This window comes from Centroberyx affinis, unplaced genomic scaffold, assembly GCF_046629955.1.
Source record: "Centroberyx affinis isolate AG114_WGS23_722 - 3 ecotype Tasmania unplaced genomic scaffold, CSIRO-AGI_Caff_v1 ptg001776l_1, whole genome shotgun sequence".
NCBI classification, from domain to species: Eukaryota; Metazoa; Chordata; class Actinopteri; order Beryciformes; family Berycidae; genus Centroberyx; species Centroberyx affinis.
In genome coordinates this window covers 14,517-40,944 of record NW_027280169.1, presented here as the reverse complement: position 1 = coordinate 40,944, position 26,428 = coordinate 14,517, and the positions used below count along the sequence as shown (strand labels likewise).

The 26,428-nt window shown below is 41.3% G+C and overlaps 1 protein-coding gene across 1 annotated transcript in view; it reads left to right on the top strand.

Annotated features, from left to right (window-relative positions):
• LOC139652273 (protein EFR3 homolog A-like) overlaps nt 1-26,428 on the top strand; it is a gene marked incomplete at its 3' end in the record, with an annotated part of 86,695 nt that overhangs the window by 49,929 nt on the left and 10,338 nt on the right. The window contains exons 3-5 of the mRNA XM_071529286.1: nt 14,719-14,795; nt 18,864-18,991; nt 22,760-22,910. Coding sequence (XP_071385387.1) covers nt 14,719-14,795; nt 18,864-18,991; nt 22,760-22,910 — 356 coding nt within the window. The remainder of the gene's footprint in view (nt 1-14,718; nt 14,796-18,863; nt 18,992-22,759; nt 22,911-26,428) is intronic.

Here is a 26,428-nt window from a genome sequence, read left to right as displayed (position 1 = left end):
GACTAGACTGCAGTAGATATCATTTTCTGTTGTGTTTCTTTGAACGCATTCTCAGAGATTAGCGATCGAGTCTATAGCCTAAAGTCAAGGACCGTTTTCATAATTGAGGCCCCACACTACTTCATCCTATCAGAAACCTTTAGACTCTCCTCAGTCCAGGTTTTTCCTTCACCTCTCCATTGGATCACCTTATCCTCTGAACTGGCGAGCAGAGAGAGGCAGCGTAACCCGAGCCGGAGCAGACAGGCCCAGATAAGACCCAATGGCGTCTCGTCTTCTCTCTGTCAGAGTGAGGGGGGTAATCCCAGGTGTTGACAGACAGACGGCCCGAGCTGCCGCACCATTGGTTGAGCTTCGTCTCCATCAGAGAGACAATCTTTCTAAAGAACCTGTGGCAGGAAGAACGGGTTGAGAGGTAAAGCTGTAATGTCGCATGTAAGAGTTGGTCGTACCTGGTGAGGAATTGCAGACTCAAGAACTACTCTTTCGGCTTTGTGGATGGAGTCGACCTCAGCCCGACTCACCTGAGGCGGATTGGGATTTTCTTAAACCAGAGAGGACATTGTGAAGTTCTGAGGAACCTCTTGAAACCTTGGATCATCTGAGCCTGTCTTTTGTACAAGCGGTGCTTTTAAACAATATTAATAAACCTTTTTTACTTGAGCAGCGCTTTTTCACGAACTCAGTACATATCTGAAGAATCTCCTTGAAAGGACTTGGACATGAGTGACTTGTGAAGACCACAGTTAGGAGAAAATTCAAGTGACCCTACTTAGTTCTGAGGACCAGCATAGCGAGCAGCACCTTGCGATGCCGTCCTCTTGTGTTTCCCTGAGAAGAGGGGTCTTCAGGAGGTACAGGCAGGTTCCTCGGACAGAGGCTGATGGAGCCTTCCACTACAGCCGACCCGCAAACAGGAGATCTCTTCTGAACTGTGGTAGGTCGGATGCAGATCCAGGGTCAAATAGTATTCTCTGTTTATTTGAGCCCTTCATTTTCACTATTAAAAAGTGTAATTAGGGACCTGTTTTATCCATCTGAGAGACTTTCCAAATGATTCTTGTTTGTTTTAACCTGCTCAATGTACTGGATGGGTGGGGACTTACTACATCAAGACAATAGTACAATGTACTATGTAGTATTGTAGTATTGATGTGGCTTGTTGTCTCAGAAGCATTCTTTTCAAATACTTTCCTGCCAGTGTCTACACTTTTTGGTTTTACTGTACTATGTGACACATCCCCACCCATTCTGCACCTTCACAGGCAAACCCAGGTAACAGGTAACAGGGGTTTTGCGTGTACTACACATAAACGGTCAAGGTTAGGTCGACTTTCTATGGACCACACAAGAGTTTAGATCCTGTCTCTGATGTCAGGAGCTGTGCAGTGGTTCCTCAGTGTTTTTCCACCGTGTCTGTTCATCGTTGTGTGTTTGTGTGCTAGCCGGCCGTCCCAGTCTGCTCTGTGGGGATCAATACAGAGAAAGACTCTCTCAGGTGTAGCTGGTTAGAGCAGAACAGCAGTCCGCACGAGCAAGCCTGATGAAAACTGGTGGCAAAATGCACCGTTCACTGTTCACTGTTTAGATCCATTGAAGATGCATATACAGTACAGCTCTGGAAAAAATTAAGAGACCACTGCAAAATTATCAGTTTCTCTGGTTTCACTATTTATAGGAATGTGTTTGAGTAAAATGAGTAAAATGAACATTTTTGTTTTATTCTATAAACTACTAACAACATTTTTCCCAAATTCCAAATAAAAATATTGTCATTTAGAGCATTTATTTGCAGAAAATGACAACTGGTCAAAATAACAAAAACGATGCAGTGTTGTCAGACCTTGAATAATGCAAATAAAACAAGATCATACTCATTTTTAAACAACACAATACTAATGTTTTAACTTTGGAAGAGTTCAGAAATCAGTATTTGGTGGAATAACCCTGATTTTCAATCACAGCTTTCATGCATCTTGGCATGCTCTCCACCAGTCTTTCACATTGTCAGTAGTTTATAGAATAAAACAAAAATGTTCATTTTACTCAAACACATACATATAAATAGTAAAACCAGAGAAACTGATAATTTTTTGCAGTGGTCTCTTAATTTTTTCCAGAGCTGTATATGAAACAGATATGAAGCCTCTCAGTGTCTGCTAGATAAATACTTTCCTCATTTGAAGCATTATTTTATCTATTTTTTATCTATCTTTATAAAGCCCACATTCTTGTGCATGTTCACGGCTAGTAATCGTGTGTTTTCCTGTCATTTTCAGTATACACAGGGAGGGAGCATGTAAAATATATCAATCAAGATATATTTTTGAGAGTGCGGATTTCCCTTTATTTCGGTTCTTGAATTAAGCCTGTTTGAAATCAAACACACCAGAGAAGCCTTATTTTATGTCCATTTTCTTACCCAGCGTACGGACTTTCTCAGTCACTCAGTATACATACTGTGAAATGAAATCACGGTACATGTGACAGCGGGTGCCGGTTGGGGAAAGGGTTACGCTTTCTTAATCGCTCACCGCCCTCCGACTGCGTTGGTGGAAGCTGATCGATCTTAGGCTCTGTAGCGGCGGCCTCTCCCAAAGTAGCCGGGCTTCGTTGTGTACGCATGCGATTCATCAGTCAGCGTGACCACCGGCAGCACTTTAATCTGAGCCTCTTTTTCTGCGGTGTGATTATGCAGCCGTCTCACCAGACCTATAGCTGCACGGCTCAAATTGATGCATTGCCTCTATTACAGTACTGAAGCCATGGCGCTCTTATCCGCAGCGGTTGTAATGTAATAAATAGCCGCTGCCATTCATTTTCTGCCACCGGTGCCTCCCACGCAAATAAATAGGCTGACCGGGCTGAATTGTGTTAACTTTGTGAGTGTTGTTTTTAGATGTAATACACTACCAGTCAAAAGTTTGCACACTCCTGATTGAATGTCCTGTGTTTTTCATTCTCTTAAAGCCATTTTTGATCTAAAGGCTTCTGCTTAAATGCTTGAAATGAGTTTCTTAGACAAATATAAATAGTGACGTTGATCCTATGTATGAATTTCTTTCCAAAGCCTTTGTCTTTCCACCAAGGCAAAGGGCGGCTGCTTTAAAGAATCTAAAATATAAGATAGTTTTGATTTAACACTTTTTTTGGTCGCTGCATAATTCCATTTGTGTTATTTCATAGTTTTGATGTCTTTACTATCAGCCGGATGGAGGAATGGGTGTTGCTCAAGGACACTTCGACACCACACATTACTGCAGGAATCAAACCTGTGATCTTCTGGTTTACGGGACAGTTTCTAAACACCAGCACACTCTGCATGCTCTTCTCTTTGCTGCTCTCAGTGTTTTCTGTGCAAGGAGAATCTCCTCCAGGGCGATAAGTGGTATTATATCACAGCGGCATACACACACACATATACACACTCCCACTTACAGCCATTCATTTTCACCTTCAGTGGTTGTGCAGGAGCGAATCAGAGGCAGAATAATGAGGATGGAAATAGACTGCTGTCATATCACCTCCATCTTTACAGCTCTGTCCTCAGGCTGATCCGCCTGCTGTCCCTGAACGGCCCCGCTGAGGCAGACTCCCAGGTGTTTTCTATTGATCTTGACCAGTCTACAAGCATCGATGTTGCCGTTCTGCATGCGCACAGGGAGTGTGTGCGCGTGTGTGTGTGTGTGTGTGTGTGTGTGTGTGTGTGTGTGTTTGCACTATCCATCGACGCATCTCCAACTTCTCAAGTCGTGACTCCGCATTTCTTTTGCGAAGGTTGTAAGTTGTAAGTAAGCCGCTCGGGTTTCCATGATGTTGCTGTAGTGAAAAAAGAGCTACAAGACGCTTTGAATCTGATATCTTCAACCTCACGTCTTTCCATTTCAGTCGGTTGACAGATTTATAACGACTTTCCAGACGCCCACGGCGACTTTGTTTCTCAAAAGCAGCTGGTGACAAGCCAACCTAGTGATTTTTTTGGGACTGTTGGGAAAACGGTTGACTGACTAAATGCGTCGACTCCCAAAGCGTTTGGCAACGAATCGATATGGTTGATGCCAGTTTGAGCTGCTTGCTTTTCCAAAGTGGTCTGATGAACACTGCAGTTCCCATACACAGCGTAGTGCCTCCCTCTGATAAGTGTGTGTGTGTGTGTGTGTGTGTGTGGGTGGGGGATCAGGATCGGTATAGCAAACATATTGATATGAATATTAGAGTATGACATCATCTTCTAGCAGCATTTTGAGCAGCCAGTAGTTAGACTTGGAAGAGAGTTGGCAATACTGTTCCATTTCCAAGTTTCAAGTTTGTTTATTTATATACAGTAGCTCTTTATCACATGCATGTCTCAAGGTAGGGATGCACCGATATCACTTTTTCAATGCCGATACCGATTAGGAGTATGAAAACCCGGCCGATACCAAGTACCGATCCGATTACTTTTACTGAAAGATGCATGCTTGCTTCCTTAGTTTGGGGTCAATGTACAAAATTACATGAAATAAAATCCTTTTTTTTTTTTCCCACCATTTGAGAAATACAGGCTTCTATGTGCCCCAAATGCATAAAATTAAGACATTTTAGTTATTTCTTACATGTTACTCAGGGCTTTGGGTATCGGATTTTAGTCTTGGGTAAAATTTCCAATACAGATATTCCATTTTAGCCTGCTATCGGCATCGATACCAATATCGGTATCGGTGCATCCCTACTCAAAGGACTGTCAATGAACCTAACTAGATCTAACTGATCAACAATCAACCATAGGACAGAATGATATAGAATAGGGTTGGGCGATCCATCGCCGGTTGAGTCCATCGGCAGTTGATTTTTTTGGCCGATTTTTTGGGCGATTTCTGTCATTTTATTTTGCTAATTTAATGGTCTAATTTAATGGTAAATAATTAACCTGTAAAGCGCAATTCAAAGCGTGTGTGAATAGGAACTGGCAGTTGGAGTCGGGTCATATTTTGCACGTTCTTGTTGCACTGATTTCCGACGAGTCTTTCACTAAACAGGGCAGTAAGTGACTAAATGACAGTGAAGCCTCTTTAGTGGTCGCTGTCCGATCGATCGGTGCTGAAAAGCAACGTCAATCCATAAATCATATTTGAGAACTAGACCAAAAGCTGTAGTCGTGCACCCTGATCATTTAACAGCATCATATGTTATCCCCACCTGTTTGTTCATGTGGAGGCTGTGAGCGGAGGGAGGCTCCTTCATCTGACGCCATCAGACTCTTTTTCAGATCGTGTCGGACAGCTGTTCGATCTTTTGCCGGCACTACTCGTTTGCAAAGACGGTAAATTACTTCATTTAGGTCCTTCGGCTCGCCAGTTTCGTCCGGTTTAAAACCAAAATAATCGCACACACACCTGCGCGAATATATCGGCAATCGCCGGTTGGTGGGCTGACGCCGGTTGGAATATTTTAACATATCGCCCCAACCGTAATATAGAACAAACATCAGAGAAAAGCACAAGACGCACAAAAGCAGATTTTATCAAGACTTAACAGCCGACCTATTCTACAGCCTAACCTCATGCACCTGCCTTAGACCCTCAGTGCATACAAGGAAGAAAAAATGGAAGAAAGTGAGTAATCTGAACTCATTTTTTAGCAGAATGTGATTTTAATTGATTTCCACAGACTGCAACAACAGTAAGAATAGGCAACACTCTGGAAAAATGAATGAACTGTGATGATTATTCAGCCGTTGCGATGATGAACATAGTCCAGTAAACAAACTGCCTCAACATTGCAGTGAACAGTGAAAAATGTCTTTGTTTTCTTTGGGTTTTTGAGCCTCCAGCATCTGTCTGCATTGTTATGGATGACGCAGGAAGCCGTCTTTTTTCCAGCCCGGCTCTTCTTTGTGTAGTGTAAAGCTACACCGTGTTGTGAGACGGATAGGTTGCGTCCTTATTGTTGTCGCTGCTCACATTTCAGTCACTTCCTGTGTGCCCTGAGCTTTCATCTAATTAGCCATGCAGCGGCGTCTCCCACCAGCCTGGCCCGGGCCTCACCTGAGTCTGCCAGATACCTCCGAGATACAATTTATTTCAGCATCCAATTTAGGAAATATTGGCATAATATTCATGAAGCGCTTGACCTAAAAAAGATTGAAAATAGGCTTGGCAAGTACAATAAACGACCTGAAGGAAGGAATTGTTTTTAAATGCGCATGGAATAGGCTTTTGGTTTAGATTTGGTTTCTATGTAGGCCTGCAACTAACGATGATTTTCATTGTCGATTAATCTGTCGATTATTTTCTCGATTAATCGATTAGTTGTTTGGTCTATAAAATGTCAGAAAATGGTGAAAAATGTGGATCAGTGTTTCCCAAAGCCCAAGATGACGTCCTCAAATGTCTTGTTTTGTCCACAACCCAAAGATATTCAGTTTACTGTCATAGAGGAGGAAAGAAACCAGAAAATATTCACATTTAAGAAGCTGGAATCAGAGAATTTTGACTTCTTTTTCTTAAAAAATTACTCAAACCGATTATCAAAATAGTTGGTGATTAATTTAATAGTTGACAGCTAATCGATTAATTGATTAATCATTGCAGCTCTATTTCTATGTATAAAAATGTATGCACTCATGATACTAGATAGCAGATGGCACTAGATGGACATATTCAATTCTAAGCTTTGCTATATATGTTTTATGATTTGGAAACAGAGTCAAAGGCCTGCTACTATTATCTGCCACTTTCTTTTTTAGATGTTTTTTATGTCTCATGTTATCTCAGTCTCTGTAATTTAATTTAATGAATACACATTATGCTCTTGTAACAGAGCAAACACTCACTGTTATCAGGGAGGCCACAGTGTGTGTGTGTGTGTGTGTGTGTGTGTGTGTGTGATCTTAATGAGCACAGGGGAAGCATGACCTCCCTCTAAAGGTTTTTACCCCTGCGGAGACCAAATCTTTTTCATGCAGTCCTTCTGAACGTGCGTCATGCTATCTGCTTATTTGTCATTCCGCGTGCTTCTGAAGCGGAAGCACGCCGTTTGAATAGAAATGTGTCTTCTGCTGATTGCAGGTTATAATAACGATTGAATCGGGTTTCTTAATGCCGTGAATGTCACCTCAAAGCCGGATCAGGCGGCAGCTAATGCAGCGTTTGGCAGTGTGTTATCAAGTAATCTGAGCGCTTTATTGAACACAGGAAGTGACATCGGTGGAACTTATCTCCTCCCACACACCCGTCTCTGGCACAGCGACTCATTATCCAGGCAGGATTTTTAGCAGTTTCATGTATATTCTCTCTGTTCCCGGTGAGTTGTACTCACAGAGCTTGAATGGATCAAACAGTCTTTTCTATTCAAATCGAAACATTCCTGGACGGTCGGACCAGCGGCCATTTTGATGTGAACCGTTGGACTAGCTTCTGTAGAAACCCATTTATGGCAAGTCAAGCCTTCACCAGGTGGAGCTCTTTTACAAGCTGCTGCTGTCTTTTTAAGTCGGTCAAACGTTTTGACATCTGTGCAGTTAATGGAGGTGTTTACAGTTGAGTTAATCTGTTTCTGCCGATGTCTGTTAGCTCTTTAAAGTTAGCTTTAAAGTTTTCTTCTCCACTAAAGGCGAACCTACGTTAGTTTACAGCATTTAAGGCGCTATATTAGGTTAAAGGCACCTGTTTGATGATGCTAATTTGCTGATTTTGAAAAGAGGAGTTAGAGAGAGAAGTAGTCTTTGATAAAGCTATGTTAGCCTCGTCGCTAACGTTAGCGTTCAGTTGAGTTTTGACAGTTTGCTGACAGACTCATCTGTAGAGCTGCAACGATTAATCGATTAGTTGTCAACTATTAAATTAATCGCCGACTATTTTGATAATCGATTAATCGGTTTGAGTAATTTTTTAAGAAAAATAAGTCAAAATTCTCTGACTCCAGCTTCTTAAATGTGAATATTTTCTGGTTTCTTTACTCCTCTATGACAGTAAACTGAATATCTTTGGGTTGTGGACAAAACAAGACATTTGAGGACGTCATCTTGGGCTTTGGGAAACACTGATCCACATTTTTCACCATTTTCTGACATTTTATAGACCAAACATCCAATCGATTAATGGAGAAAATAATCGACAGATTAATCAACAATGAAAATAATCGTTAGTTGCAGCCCTACTCATCTGCTCAGTTCTCAAGACAGTGTGACAGACTTTACAGCCTTAATGCCCAGACTGTGTTGTCACCATAGCAACTAACCCTTAAAATTCCCCCAAAAAGTCACCATTTTGTGCTGCACTAGCCAAATTACCCTGACACAAACAGTGGAAGCACCGTTCTATCCATTCCAGTCCTGTGGCTGCACTATAAAACTTAGAGGCTGCTCATCGCATGAAACCTTTGTCACCGAGGATGTAAAAGCTGTGAACTGTGACCAGGCAGTTTTACAGCGGATCGTGAATCATCTCATCGTCTAGAGTCACATGTTCTGCTGCAGGCAGACGAGTGATGGGGATCTTGAACTGCTTTAATATTTGAATGAATGATCTCTGAAGGGTCGATGATCGGTTTAGTCAGTCTGCCTCTTCTCATTTGGGTTATTTCACGCGTACAGGCCCTTCACCCTGGATCACATATGAAGAGCACATGTCCAGAAGAAGAAGAAGAAGAAAATAAGATATAGAACATGACTATGGTTTAACTAGTCATCCTACCTCTCTTCAAGTGCAATAATGGAATTATTTATCAACCACTGTGACTGTTCCTCTATTTATTTCAACCCCCCCCCCCCTTAACTCACCTATGCTACTCCCCCGCTTTCAAGTGCAATAATCTGTTCTATGCAATATCTCTCCAACTATGCTGCATTACTGGCTCCACTTGCTCCCAGTACCGGACTTTTCACACTTTTATTCTGTGCATATACAGTATTATTTCGTTCTTATCTATTTTATATATCTTTGTATCTTATACTCTATAGTGTTTATATATTTTTATAGTTTTTATCCTTAATTAGGCATCTATAGGCTTGCTCCAAACGACATTTCATTGTGCTCGTACAGTGACAATAAAGGTATCTGTCTATCTAGTTTATCAAATAATAATACCTAATTTATCACTACTATGATTTATCAAAATTTCCCTCTAGAACTCAAAGCATCCAAAGGAACTATCCAAAGAACGATGATGTTTGGCGCTTCAACCTGGACCAGAACCACAACAGGGACCAAAACAGCGGCGGGTGCAGAAACAAAACTGGACACATAAGAGCATTAAGTCAATCAATGACTACAGTGGCCTGTAATGGACATAAGTAATGAAGTCACATTTTCACAATAGAGAGGGGTAAGCTAGCTAATCAGAGCAGAGAGCCAACAGAAACGTTTAAATACCGGAAACTTTGGTTCCGCTTGTGTGTTTCCAGTCGGACACGGACCCCTACCCGCATTTTCACTTGGGTGTTAATTTCGGACCATATTCTTACGTTAGTTTTTGTTTTTTTTTTTTTTGCGAGTACTCGAGTACTCTGTAATAATTTAATGCGAGTACTCGAATATTGAAATTACTTAAAATGCCCATCCCTAGTTCCTGACACAACATACGGATTGCGATATATTGAATTTCTATCGCCCCATCATCCCTAGTTGCAAAGCTCAACCACTCACAGACATATTAGGTTCATTTTGTGCGATGGGATATTAATCTTACTTATTGCAGATCTTACTTATTGCAGCTTTAAAGTCAAAGAGGCAGCGGTGAATTCTCCCTGTTCGCTGCTCTGTTCCTCAGACCTTCACATGTAGAGCTGAGTCCCATTAAGCCCGGCTGATTACACTAATGCACAGCGCTCCGGCTCCCCGCCACCTCGTGCCTTAATGTGGCAGGTAATTGCGGGATCCATAATGAATGCTTTACAGCCCGGGCTCGGGGAAAAGGTTGCCGTGACGACAGGCGGTTGATACGAGCCTTAATGAAGTTTATTAATCTCCAGGCTCCCAGGGGGGGGGGGGGGTGGCCGTCGAGCTCTCCCGTGCGTGGAGGAATAAATAACCGGCGAGGTGTTAAGGTGATCTGACTTCACCTGCGAGGGCTTCGGCGAATCGTGAAGGGCGCCGCGGGGACGCTGGGAAAACTGTCTTGAGCAGGGGCACCTGGGAAATGAAGTCCTCCGCCTCTCCAAAGTTCATTTTGTGAGCGTGAGGAGGAGTGGTCGTTTGTAAGAGGGACTGTTGGAGGTAATGATGATGAACGGCCTTTACGTAGTGCTCCTCTCGCTCCTCTCGCTCCTCCATCTTTTTTCACGGTGGCGTCCGGCGCCTCGAGGAACCAGCGGAGGGTTTTTGACTCCCAGCTTACGACTGATGAGAGGCGACATGTAGGAGTTCCTCCAACATGAAGTTCGCACAACGCACCGACAGGCTGAACGATACTGACAAAAAAATCTAAATGTGATTATTTCACAGAATATTGCAGTTGCGATTTAAACCGTGATTCCTGTACATTTTTTAGAACTTTGTGAACTTTTTTAGAACTTAGAACTTTGTCTGGTAACACTTTATAATAACCATCATTAATAAATGGTAAATTGATAGTTAATTAAACTTTAGTTAATAGTTATTTTACTGTTAACAAACAATGAAATGATCATTAATAATGTTTACTAATTATTAGTAATGCTATAATTTATGTTATTTTATCATTAGTTTGTGTAATATAAAATCATTTGTTTATAAATTATATATTGTATCATAGCTGATAAGAGATGGTAAAAAGCTATGATACAATATATAATTTTTAAACAAATTATTTTATATTACACAAACTAATGATATGAAAATAACATAAATTATAGCATTACTAATAATTAGTAAACATTATTAATGATCATTTCATTGTTTGTTAACAGTAAAATAACTATTAACTAAAGTTTAATTAACTATCAATTTACCATTTATTAATGATGGTTATTATAAAGTGTTACCCTTTGTCTAACAAAAGGACTGTCCACTTTTAATTTTGTTTGTTCAATATTGTTAAAGTAGCAGAAGGCAGGGTCGATCCTGTCCGGCTCTGACCAGCCACTCTAGGAGGAATTTGTTCTTCTCCCCTCTGGGCAGACATACAGCTCCCCCAGGGTAAACATCAATAGGTTTAAATTTTCCTTTGTTCCAAGTGCGATAAATGCACTTAATTTGCACTAAACCTTGACTGCCCTGCTCAGCAGCACTTTATTATGGCTGCCACTCCAATGGTTTGATACTTTTAACGAACAGATACATTTTTTGGTTGTTTGCTGTAACTGTTTAACTGATTAATGTCCCATGTCCTCTTGTATGCTGTGTTTGTGTTTTTGCCCTCTACTGCAAATCAAATTTCCCCTCGAGGGACAATAAAGATCTGAACTGAACTGAACTGAACTGATTTTGTTACATAGACGTCAGTGTGCAGGATTTACTGAGTTTGAGGTTTTGATTCATGGACCAAAGATTACCTGCAGCTCTAAAACTCCTTGTTCACAAATCCAGTTTGGACCAAACTCTCTCTGAAGAAATTAACTGCAGCCTCTGAGATTTGGAAATTGCAGAAGTTCATATTGCGATCACGTATTTTTTTTTGATTAATTGTTTCTCTCTCAAGTCAATTGTCGGACCAAGAAAAGTCAGAAACATGCATCATATGAACGGGGGAAACTAGATGAAAGATGAGAGACTCACCGTTGGGGTTTGGGGCGGCGGGTTGACACCTGCTCTTAGGAAACAATAGATAGTGCAACACAGAAACATATTATGGAACTTTTTGATGGATCGTATGCCTCTTAAGTCCTTGAGCTTACAAAATGATAACAGTTTAACAGGATATTTTAGGGATGTTGAATGATGAACTTTCAAGTTATGATTACTTTTCCAGAATGTATATCTAGCATTTTGGACAAGAATCCTAAAATTGTTCCAAAACCTGAAGTGAAATCTCCATATTTTCCGACACATTTGTGCTCGTTAATCGGCTCTCGTCACATCTAAAACATTTATAACAAGAAAAACGTGATGATATGAATCGCAGTTTAAATCTCAATTGTAACATTCTGCTGACAACTAATCGCAATTTGATTTTTTTGTCAGTATCGTTCAGTGAATTCTGTGATTTTCCAGCTACATTATTTTATGGCTTCTTTAAACATGTTGTATCTTTCACCTCCACAGTTCTCATGCTACAAGTTGTGTGTGTGTGTGTGTGTGTGTGTGTGTGTGTGTATTCACGGGCCCAGTCTTTCCTGAGGTGTTTGTGTTGAACCTGGTGAAGTTTGGTGCTAAATGGTTTTCCTCATTGATCGTCTGTCAGAGAAGCCGACTGCTGCTGCGACCTTTAGCTGCGGCCCGACACAGAAACACCTCAGCTCAGTCTGGCATTTCACTGACGACTCGCCGGCCTGACAGGCGTGGAACACACACACACACACACACACACACACACACACACACACACACGCACACAGGTGTTTCCAGGGTTTTTCCTGGCTTCAAATGGGCGGACGTGTCGTGAGGCTATGACTTTTAATGCTAGTTAGCATGAAATATAAAACTAATTTCACCACTGAAATGAATGTTATAATGAGAAAAACCTTTTGTTTTTATCAGAGAATGGGTACAGGCTGCAGAACTGGGCTGATTTAGCACTAGAAAATCACAGATTTTTAAGACCTGAAGCTGAGTAGAAACTTAAAGGCAGTATTAACCAGATTTTACTTTTGGGGCTTTGAATTTAGTAAATCAAATTCAAGATGTTTTAAGAGTTTTTTCAGGACCTGCAGACTCCCATTTCCCCCAGAATCCGAAAAAGTAACATTTGTCGCTATTTGCTTTTGAGAAATATATTTGCTTGAAAAGTCACTAAATCTGTTTTTTCAGTTTGTTGTTTTTTCCACTTCGGCGCTAAAGAAAAGACTTTATCGGCTGACAAACATTTTCCTATGCCGGAAAAACCCTGTAACTTCAGACTAAGTAGCGAGCATGTGAAACATACACAGGCATGGCGTGCACACACACACACACACACACAGACAAACACACACACACGCACACTTCCTTTCACTTGCCTCCCTTTTACACACACAGACACACATCTGATTCTATGAATTTAACATGAAGAGCTCGGCTTGCATTAGGAACCTAATTGTGTGCACTTGATACCTGCTGAAAGGAGCACAGAGCTGCAGATCTGAACTGGTTCAGAATAGAGGTTGTTCAGCACCAACAGTTTTTTCTATTCATGAAAATATAAGTTTATTCCAAATAGGGCTGAACGATTTTTGCGGGGATCTGTACCAAACAAAGATGTTTTCTTAAGTCTGTAGAATATGATGTGTAGGCCAGGACATCTCTGCAGCACCACAATATTTCATTTAAAATGCTATTTTGACACATTTCGCCTTTAACAAATATTGCGCCTCCTGCGATTTGAAAATTGCAGTAGGCCATATTGCGATTTCGATAAAATTTCGATTAATTGTTCAGCCCCAATTCCAAACATGCAAGTGAGCACGGACACTCCTCACACTCCTCACACTCCTCACACTCCTCACACTCCTCACACTCCTCACTCCTTGATGTCCGGCCGGTCAGGCTGGTTGAAATGTTTCCACTGTGCAGAGATCAGTCCTCGACTTTTTCACCCCGCGCTGCAAAGCCCAGGACTCCGATGACTCATCACTTCCTTTTGACTCCTAGCTGATGCTGGTAATACTAATTCATGTCAATCAATAGGCGATGACCTATCCCGATCACTGCTAGAATCTAGAGTCAGTTTGGTTCTCTTTTTTTTTTTTTTTTTTTATTGGTGCAAAAACAAAGTGACTTTACAGATACAACAATGATTGAAACGGGGATAAAATACACAAGGGCAGACAATGAATAAAAAGAAAAGGAAAAAAAAAAGAGAAAAAAAAACCCCCAACAGAGTGATGTACAGCACTTGACATGGTACATATATAAAACAAAACAAACAAGGATGAAATAGTCATAATAATTATAACGATAGAGACATCATGCAGTTACTGCGATTTAATTTAGTGTTTTAGGGAAGATCTGTTATAGAATGTGTCTGTCTGTATGATTGTGTGTGTATGGGAGAGAAGAGAAAAAATAAATAAATAATAATAATACATATATTGAAGAATGAAAAATGCAAAATCACATATTAAATAATCAAATACATTTTTGTCCCCTTGAAATAAATGGTAATGTTAGGTGTGATGTCAAACAAAACTGAAATTTTCATATTTCAGTGTTTCAGTTTTTAAATAAAATGTGCTTATCATCTGTTTAGATGGCAGAATTATGTCATGATGTCCCAAAATCACCATATCATCACCATATGATTCACTGAAAGACGATAATACTGAGTTAATCACCCAGCCTTGCCCAGTCGTATCATAAACTTGTGCGCTGTCTGTCTTTTTCAGCCTTTATTTATCGAAGAAAAGTTGACTGGCACAGATTCACAACTCTTGTCATTTGCTTCTTGAGGGAAATTAGAGGGTTTTTTTTATTTGTTTTCCAGAGGATCCCAGTGGGTCTGGGATTAGAACCAGCAGCCCTGAACGGTTGTGAGACGGTTCTCTAATCTCCACTTCACCGCCACCCTTTTGTTTTCATGCATCTGTTCTCCTGGAGAGCGTGTCTGTCCCGGTGGCGGCTGCCTGGCCCCGGTGGCTCATGGGAAAACCTCGCTCATGGACTTTTCTGTGCTGTTTTGTTGCAGGAGTGTGCGGCTGCTGTGGGCCGCTGAGGCCGAGGTACAAACGCCTGGTGGACAACATCTTCCCCGAGGATCCCAAGGTGAGTCGCTGTCAGTGGAACGAATCCTCCAGTCAGATGAGAATCCTTTTAGTTAAGTTTACTCATCTCATCTCATCTCATCTCAACTCAACTCAACTCAACTCAACTCAACTCAACTCAACTCAACTCAACTCAACTCAACTCAACTCAACTCAACTCAACTCACAACACTTCACATAGCAAAATTACAACAATAAAACAATAAAATGTAAAAAAAAAAAAATCAATGAATAAGAGTCAATAAAATAAAATAAAAATACAATAAAACTAGAAAGGCACTAGGAGAGCGCAGACCTCCGCCAAGGTTCGTGCTATTATTGCTTGTTTGTGAGTCGGATCTGGATCCGCTCCAAAATTTAATAATAATAATAATAATAATAATAATAATAACTTTATTTGTATAGCACTTTTCTAAAATCACTGTTTACAAAGTGCTTTACATACAATAAAATCCAAAAGCTTAATGAGTTCTTCTTCCTTGGCCCATGCTATACCCTTCCACAAAGTTTTATGAAAATAGGGCCAGTTCAGACAAACAAACAAACAAACAAACAAACAAACAGCACCGAAAACATAACCTCCTTGGCGGAGGTAATAAACACCAGGGATAAAAGTAAAAACCAATGATTAGGACTAAAAAACTAAGGCAGTAACATTGCTCCAAATTAAAAGCCAGATTAAAAAGATAGGTCTTTAATTTCCTTTTAAAAATACCGAGAGAGCTTGCCATTCTAATATCCAGAGGCAGTGAGCTCCACAGTTTAGGGGCGCTCTCTTTTATGGGACACATAAGGAACATTTAAAAGAAAAGCGGTGGAGGACCTCAGTGATCTGGCTGGAACATAAAATGAAAGAACATCTCTGATGTAGGGAGGAGCAAGGTCATTTAAAGCTTTATAAACAAGTAAAATAACTTTAAAATCAATTCTGAAAGATACAGGTAGCCAGTGCAGTGTCTTAAGCAGTGGGGTAATGTGATCCCTCCGTTAATGTGATCATTAAGTTAAAGTGGCATTAAAAGGATAGTTCACCCTAAAACCAGCAGTTCTCCAGGCTCACTGCCGGAGGAGCTTTCCTCCAAACAGCAGCAAATGGAGTCCAGTCCTTCAGGCTTCAAAAGAGGCCATAATTGTCTCCATACAGCTGCAGCATAATCCAAGTCTTCTGACACCATGCGATCGCTCTGTGAGTGGAAAAACAAAACCCAAATTTCTTTGCAAATTGAGTTGTCCGCATTCCCAAACCTGTCCATTTATGGGCATTTTTTTCCCTTTGTGAAGCCTAAAGGACTGGCCTCCATTTACTGCAATTATTTGGAAAAAAGCTTCTTGTAAGATGTCTGAAGTTGTATGAAGAAAAAAGTAGTAGAGAATGACCGAATTTACATTTTTGGGTGAACTATCCTTTTAAGTAATCTGTGACTTTCATCCACATCTATCGGCAACCAAGGAACTGAAGCATGGACGGGTCTCTGACTCAGCTTGGAGTAGCCTGTAATTGACCTAAATGATAAAGTCACATTTTTCAGAAATTTCAGAAATTGCAACTATTATTTTTGTCATTTACAGGCCACCATAATCTGTGCCACAGACTGTCAATTGTTGCAATTTCTGTCCTTGCTGATAGAGCGCACTAAAAGTCATTTCATGTTCCTTTAAATTGATCTTAAATTCAATTCCAGGGAGCGTTAAACATTTTTTTAAAAGTCTTAAATTTGGCTTTCTGAAACCTGCAAATACTTTGAAATATATATTTTTTAAACTACACATTTGAGTTTATTTTTAACTGTAACTATAACTGTTAAAATAACTTGTTAACCATTGTAAGTCAGAATACTGCAGGGTTTACAGCAGGGCTATTCAATTACAAATTCAATTGGGCCAGATTTTAAAACCAGGAAATGTAGATGGGCCAGACATTTTCAGCAGCCTATTTAAAACCTTTTTTTAGCTTTTGGTAATGATAATGGCGGTAAAATAAACCAGTATTTTCCAGTCCAGGCAGGGTTAAACCCACAGTTTTCATTGTCAACTCTACGTTTCAGGGTTGACAGAGAGATATTTTCAGAAAAAGTAGAGGTCGTCTTATATTCAAGGACTAGACAAACCTGTTCACAACATCAGATATTCTTTTTGAATGGATAAAGTACCGGTGTAAAACCGACTCCTACACGGAGTGTTGCATTATGGGTTGTTTGTAGCCTTAATGTGGCTAGGCTAGCGAGTGTCTTACAGTCTGTTTATAGTGAGTCTGTTAGAGTCAGTCAGCCCCAAAAGTGTTTCGTTAGTCCAGTTTAACCTGCAGGAGCTTCTGAAGGCTTGTGTAACGTGTTTTTCGGCCAAGGAGGAAATAAATTCATGAGTGAATTGACGAGTGAAAACGAGTCAAAATTTTTATGAAATAATATTACAATTAAAATATTAAAATTGCTTTTAAAATAGCCTATAATTCAAGCTCTCTGGGCCACTCGGAGGTTGCTTCTGGGCCGGATGTGGCCCGTGGGCCGCCAATTGAATAGGCCTGCTTTACAGTCTCACATCACATACTGTCAATCCTTGTATAAAAGGTCAGATAATACATTTCAGAGTAGTCTAGTAAACACAGTGTAAACAGAGCGGTGGCCTGGCAGCAGTGTGTCAGCATGGGACAGCACAGTAATCACAGGCCGGGCCTTCAGCAGCAGAGTGAACACACTGCCCAGAGCCCAGCTGTTACCGCAGAGCCTTGGATTGCGGCGGAGACCCGGTGACACCTCCGAGATGACAACGCTTCCCAGAGACTGCAGTAATTGGACGGCTGTAGCAACACATGAAAGCGTTGTAGTTTGACAAATCTAGTTATTAAACGTGACACTGCTTTGATAACCAGGCCAAGACAACTTATTAACCCCTGTTTATTAAAACTAAATGTGTGCATGGTGTAGTCTCGTACACAGGGGAGGGATTTTATTGTGATTTCCCCCCCCCCTCCTCCCATCTCAAGAGCCTTCAGTATAAGCAAACAGGTGCACTGGGAAATGGAAATGCTCGAATGGTCGAGACCTTGTCAAATTAATTATCACTTGCTGAGAGCTTTAGGTGCTGAAAACACTCTGGGGACAGTCTGTCTGGAAATAGCTCCCTCCTCCTTACGTATGAAACCTGGCGGCGATACATTTTCCATCGACTGTGCTACTTAACATCAGCCATTGTTCATTGACATTAAAGGATAAGTGCGGCAATTTTGGACCTATATATATATAAAGAGTCTCTTCCATCCCTGTAGTTCTTGGACCCACAGACGATATTGGCTCCAGAGTCAGCTGTCAGTTGAAACGGCGAGCTCCACTGCCTCCTGCTGCAACAATGAGTCCAAACTACAGCATGAGTTTGATTTCTATAATCAGTTTCAACTTCAATAAATTCAATCATTCCATACAAATTCAGGAAACAGAATTTGAATTCAGTCGTCCGCTGGAACAAATCTCATCACTTTCAATCTGAGTCATTTACACAAACACAAGATCTCAAGTCGAGACTTTAGAAACCTTTTCAAGTCATCAGAGTACAAGTCAGAGTCAAGTCCCAAGTCACCAGAACCCAAGTCAAGTCTAGTCTCAAGTCTTTTCTTCATGCATCAAGTCAAGTCCAAGTCATTAATGTCAAGTCTCAAGTCTAAATGTAGAACAGCAAGTCAAGTCAGAACAAATCAAGAGTCCAGTATCAATTTAATATCTTAAAGAAAACTAAATATCTAGGACTTTTCAATGCAATATGGTTTTAATAGGATAAAAACTTGGTAAGAGCATCATGAGTTTGATTTCTATAATCAGTTTCAACTTCAATAAATTCAATCATTACAAATCATTACAAATTCAGAAAACAGAATTTAAATTCAGTCGTCTGCTGGAACAAATCTCATCACTTTCAATCTAAGTCATTTACACAAACACAAGATCTCAAGTCGAGACTTTAGAAACCTTTTCAAGTCATCAGAGTACAAGTCAGAGTCCCCGCCTCTGATAGTGAATCACCAACATGAATTTGGAAGACAGTCTGGATCCTAAATGTTGCCCCTCCCTCTCCGCAGGACGGTCTGAGTAAGTCGGACATGGAGAAGCTGACCTTCTACGCCGTGTCGGCCCCGGAGAAACTGGACAGAATCGGAGCTTACTTGGCTGAGAGGCTGAGCAGAGACGTGGTGCGACACCGCTATGGGTGAGTCAGCCGTGACCTTTGACCCTTTTTTTTTAGAAAATATAGAAAATATAGATGCAAAGCGAGCTAGATGCCTCTTCTGTGCTGGCATCTGATTTGTGATGTGGGATTTGTGATCGTAGTTGGAATCACTTTACTAAGTAGAATAAATGCACCAGAATTTGTCTTTTTGGCATTGGTGCAGAGACATTTTTACAACTTACACAGTACATACTGATAGGCTTCGGCCGATATTTGTTAATATTGAATATTCTCAATATTTTGCGAATATCGTGATATTTTCCGTGGTATCGAATAAATCCACTACTAGTCTACTAGTGGTAGGATAGCGAAAAAACAAAAATAATCATAGTTGTAGTGAAGATTTTGTCATTTTATTTCAAGTAAATTCCCCTTTCCACAGTCAGCCCAAATGGGACAACACCTCCCCCACCCCTCCTTGCTATAATATCGTATATCACGATATTCTGCCGGGACAGCATCGCGATATGACATTTTTGATATCACCCCTGCCTACATACTGACACACATGGTACAGGGAAACCGGACCTCACATGAAGTGTAAGACATCGCTCTGAAGACATCACACACGATTCTCCAGCTGCAGTTTGGGTTTTTTAAGTTAATGACACAAAGCTTTCTTTAAACTCATCAGAACAGGTCTTGTGATATTAAATGTCTTGTCCGTTTTTAGCCCTACCTGCTGTGATCTAATGTGCAGAGAGAAAATGCCTCCTGGAAAGTAATTAAAATGGGTCGAGAACTAAGAATAGACGGGTCCCTCGGGTGTTTTGTAAAAGAAGAGTGGCAGTGCCAAATCAATACAGCGGTTATAATGGCAGGAATTGCGTTTAATTGATTTTTCCTCAAGCTGACAGCCAGACAGCAAGGAAATCATCTAGATAGAGAGAGAGAGAGAGAAACAGAGAGAGAAAGAGCAAAAATCATTTGATGCGTCTCTCTTCCCATCTGTAATCTTCCATGTGTTGCTACCAAACCACTTGGCGTCTCCTCAGACACATCGGGCCATCCTCAGGAACGCCAGATCCATTTGGCTGGCGGCCTGAGCGGGTTTGTTTTTCCAGGCAGGTTGGTGGGTTTGGTCCAGGTGATCGGCTCCTGGCTCCTGGCTCCTGGGTGGAGGAGGCTGTTTCAGTCCATTTCTGCATTCTGTGAATTCATGTTGTAGGAAGTTCAGGGTAGCCTGGTAAGACCGTCCTGATCACGTGACCTCACATTCTGTTTCGCTCCACGGATCAGTCTGGACTTCTAGCCGCCCACATCGATTTCAGTGGGCGGGAGTACTCGCCTTGACAGACAAACTCCTTCAGCCAATCAGCGTGACAAAATATTGTCTTTTTCGCTGAGAAACTCCGCTAGTGCATACTCTTGTTCTTGTTTAATTGTTGTTATTGAGTCTATTTCTGCAATAACTGCACTTATGGCTGTGTTTACTCTGCTAACGTTAACGTTACCGCTCGTTGCTTCGGGAGACGCCATTACTGTTTTGCCAGTGGCGGCCTGTATTTCACGTCATCAACTACAACACAGTCCCTGATTGGCCTGGTTATGTCATCAACTGTGACGCAGTCCCTGATTGGCCTGGTTATGTCATCAACTGTGACGCAGTCCCTGATTGGCCTGGTTATGTCATCAACTACGACACAGTCCCTGATTGGCCCGGTTACATTGTAATTTCAGGAAATCGATGTGGGCGGCTAGAAGTCCAGACCGAAACAGAATGTGAGGTCACGTGATCAGGATGGTCTTACCAGGCTAAGTTCAGGCAGGCTACACACACCTTGTCCACAAGATCTATCAACCTAGATGAAAAACACAGTAGAGCTGAACAATTAATCAACAAAAAAAAAAAAAAAAACTAAATCGCAATATGAACTTCTGGAATTTTGAAATAGCAATATGAACTTCTGCGATTTCCAAATCTCAGAGGTTTCAGCCCGTGGCCCGTTTTTTCATTTCCTGTTTTTTGGTATCAGATTCATAAACGGATAACGAAATAACAAATCATTTTTTCATTTTCCGATTTTGGATTCTCAATTGAATATGAAAAGAACGAATGATACACGGATTCTGCTGATAGCCAATATTTTGTTATTTTGTATGTTTAAATTTGACCATTTTCATGCCCAAAAATTCGTGGATTCAGTTCACTTATTCTTATCAGGATGGAAAAGCATCTGAAACAGCATTGAGAGAATCATGGGACATTAAATCTCTCCATTATCACCCCTGCTGATGAAACTCTTGTGTTGGTTAGCGGCTCCTTAGCACAGGGTGAGGCAGGTTCACTGCAGGTTTTACAGACTAACACCTCTGAAGCTGTTGAGTGAAATCACATCCTCACGTCTGTTATATCAGTGCTGAGAAACACTGACTGGCCAATTTCAGATTTATTTATTTATTTATATTTTTTTTGTAAATATCAGCCCAATATATCACCAAAATAATGTGAATGTAACTGTAATTTGTAGGTTTGTAGGATGTTGGCAGACCGGCCGTTTCATAAGCCACATCCACACAAATACGTTTAAAACGAAAACGATCTCTGTCCGTTTCATATCAGAGCGGTACCGGGAGCGTTATCCATCGCCGATCTGGACATTCAAAAGTTTTCTCTCCATTCCTCAGGAACCACAACTTCATCGATAAAATGATCCCACCAGGCACTGGTTCTTCCCGGCCTCACCCAAAACCTGTGCTCCATGTAGGGCCGATAACGCCGCTGGACACGGGAATTGTCGCAAATGGCTCGAATAATAGCTTTCCTCCTGCTCATGTAGGCAGTAGTAGCTTTATAAAATGCAGAATTTAACTGCACAACAGCTGCTAGCATAGACAACAAGGTCAGCCACGCCTGTAATTCGTTATCCATGTTGAATTAACCACTGGTAGTCAAGGCTGATGTCGTTTGTTTTCTTCCGGAAAAGGGTCACGTGATAGGGGCGTGACTAATCAGGGAAGGACACGTTTAGACTGATAAGACCCAATCAGGAAGTGAACGTGGGCGTCTGCGTCATCGTTTTCAAAAGTCTCCGTTTCCGCCCGTCCGGAATAAAACGCAATCCCGGAGTTTTCGATCTAAAACGGGGTCAGCAGCCTTTTCAAAAGTCTCCGTTTTAGGGTCCGAAAACGCCGCAGCAGTGCGGACGCTAGGGGGAAACGTAGCAAAAGTTATGCGTTTTAAAATGAAAACGTATCAGTGTGGATGTGGCCCTACAGTCACAGGTTCAAGCACCCGGTGTCCTATCCTGGCAGTGCTCCTAGATGCTCCTGACCTTTGACCCCTGTGGTGAAGTGTTTCTGTTTATCTCAGCGGGAGAAGGAACAAATCCCTAATGCTTCCTAGTGTTTAAAATGGTGACTGAGTGTTCTAAAGTCCTAACGGGGGGAGAAAAATCAATCTTGTAAAATGCCTTCTGGAAAATAAGCGTGTGGCCTTCTTCTCCTCGAGTTCTTTATTGAGTTTCCCTGATTTGCATAATGTTTGTTTATTGTGGTTTGATTTCGTGACTTTGGAATTACAAGGTTCAATCTGATATGTGTTTAATCAAAATTGAGTTATACACATATTCATGATCTTTGAATGTTACTTTATGCTCATGTGGTGGTGTGTTATCTTTACATGACAAACTCTTAAATATAATCTACTTGGTAACACTTTACAATAAGGGTGCATTAATTAAGGGTTAGTTAATGCTTAATAAGCAGTAACCCCCCCCCCCCCCCCCCCCCCCCCCCGCTCTGCAGGTATGTGGTGATCGCCATGGAGGCCCTGGACCAGCTGCTGATGGCCTGCCACTCTCAGAGCATCAAGCCCTTCGTGGAGAGTTTCCTGCACATGGTGGCCAAGCTGCTGGAGTCCAGAGAGCCGGACCTGCAGGTCCTGGGAACAAACTCGGTAAGAAGTGAGCTAAGAAGCTTCTACATGTAGCATTTTAACATGAATAAGTCATCACCGCATTAACCTGTGGCTGGCTTTGCCCCAGGGGTTCAGTGAGGAAAATATGACAGTACATTTTGTTCTTTTGGCCCAGGACTTTTGTCCCATGTCACCCCTCTCTCTCTCTCTCTCTCTCCCAATCTTTCCTGTCTCTCTCCACTTTGAGCTAAATAATCTTGAAAAAGAAAAGATCTCACGCTAGTTTTCCCATGACTTTTTCCATTTATGATAACAAACTCAGATGTACAAATTATTTGTAACACAGATTTGGTTTTTTGGCCCATGACCTTTGTGGCATTTCATCCCCCTCTCTCTCCCAATCTGTCCTGTCTCTCTCTACGTCGATCTATCCAATAAAGGTGAAAATGCAGAAAGAATAATCTTAAAAAAAAGAAGAAAAAAATTCTCAGTCTAGTTTTCCCATGAGTTTTTCCATTTACAATGTTCGTCAAAAGTTTGGACACACACATTTTTAGAATACCAGTAAAGACATCAAAACTATGAAATACCACAAATGGAATTATGCAGTGACCAAAAAATTGTTAAACAAATCAAAACTATCTTATACTTTAGATTCTTTGCCTTGATGGAAAGGCAAAGGCTTTGGAAAGAAGTTCATACATAGGACTATATATATTTGTCTAAGAAACTCATTTGAGAAGACTGGCAGCCTCTGCCGGACTCTACACTGCATTTTATATTACAAAAATCTTCCTTAAAAACCCCATGAAACAGCATCTTAGATGCATTTCCTGCTGAAACAGGATGTTGGGGGCGGGACATAAGGCAGGTAGGGATCACTCAAAAGTCTAAACCAATGGAATATGAGTCAAGGAGGGAGAGGCAGTTTTATTGGATGGGAGGGGTGCGGAGGGGCGGGACTGTTAAAAAATCTGATGGTTTTATTGGTTAGAAATTTGTATTTAAGCCTCCTGGTGCAGCATGAGGTCATAAAAGATACTGTGTTTTCCTAATGGGAGTTCATTTCATGGGGACTTCACTGGATCCAAATGTCTGGACTCCGGACTTTCAGACTCTGGTTTTGCGTAGTCTGACATTGATCATCACATCCGTAGTGCAATGAACTGTGGGAAATCTGACTACCAAAGTCTACAGACTAAGTCCGCTTAGAGCCTCGCCAAAAGTCCACGAGAGACTTGATGAAATTTGGGGAGGGGGAAAGTCACATAGTCCACAAGTCTGGAGAAGTCCAGACATTTGGATTCAGCAAGTGAGTCACGACCAATACACACACACACACACACATACACACACACACACACACACACACACACACACACGCACACACACACACAGCCATTGATAGCGGTCAGGGAGAAGGTAGAGATATCTTGCTGTGAGGAGGAAGATGATAAGAGTGGAGGGGAAGCATGGAAAAGAGAAGTCTCTGGAGAGAGAAATGTTTTTCTGCATAACACTATGTTTCTGAAAATAGAACCTCTCATGTTGCATGCTTTTTTTTACTTATTAATTGATTAACTTTTTCAGTATCACTTTATTCAGCCAGGTTCAGTAAACCCAGCGAGCATTTGACAGACAGCTGTGTACATTAGGAGGCAGAGTCCTTGGTTTTACATAGTCAGGTTCAACGTCAGCCCAGACAAGCACAACATTTTCACAATATGATGTTATGGCTCAGTAAAAATCCATATTAAAACCACTTTGGAAACTGTTTAAACTGATATTAGACAGATATTTAGGCCCTGATTTCTAAACGACACAGGCAGCAGCTCTGGACAGATACAGATGTCTTTTATTTTGGTGCTGTACTTACTTAGGTTTTCAGTGTTGGTGCAGGCCGTCAGATCAACATCTATTCACCGTCTAAAAGCTTTCTGGGATTGAAGAGGAATCTCTCATATCAGTACAGAGACTGAGGCTTTGTTCAGACTGCAGGCAAATCTGATCTGTAGAGCCGCAACGATTAATCGATTAGTTGTCAACTATTTTGATAATCGATTAATCAGTTTGAGTAATTCTTTAAGAAAAAGAAGTCAAAATTCTCTGATTCCAGCTTCTTAAATGTGAATATTTTCTGGTTTCTTTACTCCTCTATGACAGTAAACTGAATATCTTTGGGTTGTGGACAAAACATCATCTTGGTCTTTGGGAAACACTGATCCACATTTTTCACCATTTTCTGACATTTTATAGACCAAACAACTAATCAATTAATGGAGAAAATAATCGACAGATTAATCGACAATGAAAATAATCGTTAGTTGCAGCCCTACTGATTGTTTCTCAGATCCGTCCTCCTCAATGATTAGGTCAGATTTTTGTGTTCAGGCAGCGTTAAGCTCTCTGCATCGGTTGCCGTGGTAACGATGTAGGCGTGTGTACCCACGGTAACCGACGGCACGTTTTTCAGATACGAAACCAAAACAAAAAGTGGCAAACACAGAATGGAGACGTTTCCTCTTTGCCTTCACACCAGACGACTGTCTAATTTTCATTTGCGGCGCTCTGGATGTGACAGCAGTGTCACAAGTGACGTAAAGGACAGTTTGAAAACCGTCAGACTGAGACGCATCTGTAGAAAACCAATTTGAATCGCGTTTCAAACCACATACAAATATGGCTAAAATCTTGAGTTGAGTCGGTTTCCATGTGTTTTTTTCACTGTTCAGACTTGATGAATTCAATTCGACTCCAATCTGGATATGCCAAAAATCAGATTTGGGCTGGCAGTCTGAACATGGCGACTTATTGATGACTAACAAAATACCACAATACATGCTGACACACATGGTACAGCACAACAGGACCTCAGATTCAGAGCCAAAGGAAAGTGGAACATACAACAGACAGCCGACTGTTCATATCACTCAGCCACAGCCGACAGGTTGATGTTAATGTTGATGTTGTGGCTTAACACCTAATTTACTCGTATATCGACAGTGGAAACGGCCCTCTATCCCATCCTGTGAAACACGTCAGCCTCTCAAGCCACGACCAAATGTCAGCCCCATTTCTCCTTTTCAAGTCTTCTGAAGGTGAACCTAAAGTTTATTTATTTTTTCCCCCTTGTTTTCCTCGCCTTTGTCGGCCGTTCATCTGAGCAGGAAACGGAGCCGACGGTTTAGATGCGAAAGCCCTATGCATTATTTATCTGTGGTATTTAGACACTGGCAGAGTGGAGCGGGGCTGTGGAGGCAGGTAGATGAGTGGGGGGGGGGGCGGGGGGGTGGAGAGAGGTGGAGAGAGGTGGAGACCGCCTTTAGGTGAGAGCCGTGTTAATTAAATTTTTCCTCGTGGCGCCGGCTACAAAGCCGAGACAGGCCGTTTTAATTTTGCTGTTTGCTCATAACGGTTTTACATCTTAATTGAGGAAAATGAACCACTTGTGTTTATTCTGTTGGGTAATCATCGGTTTAATGAGTTTGTTTGAGATGTCTGCATTACAACAAGAACACCAAGCACAACAAATTACTGCAGTTTTGTTGCGAGACGGT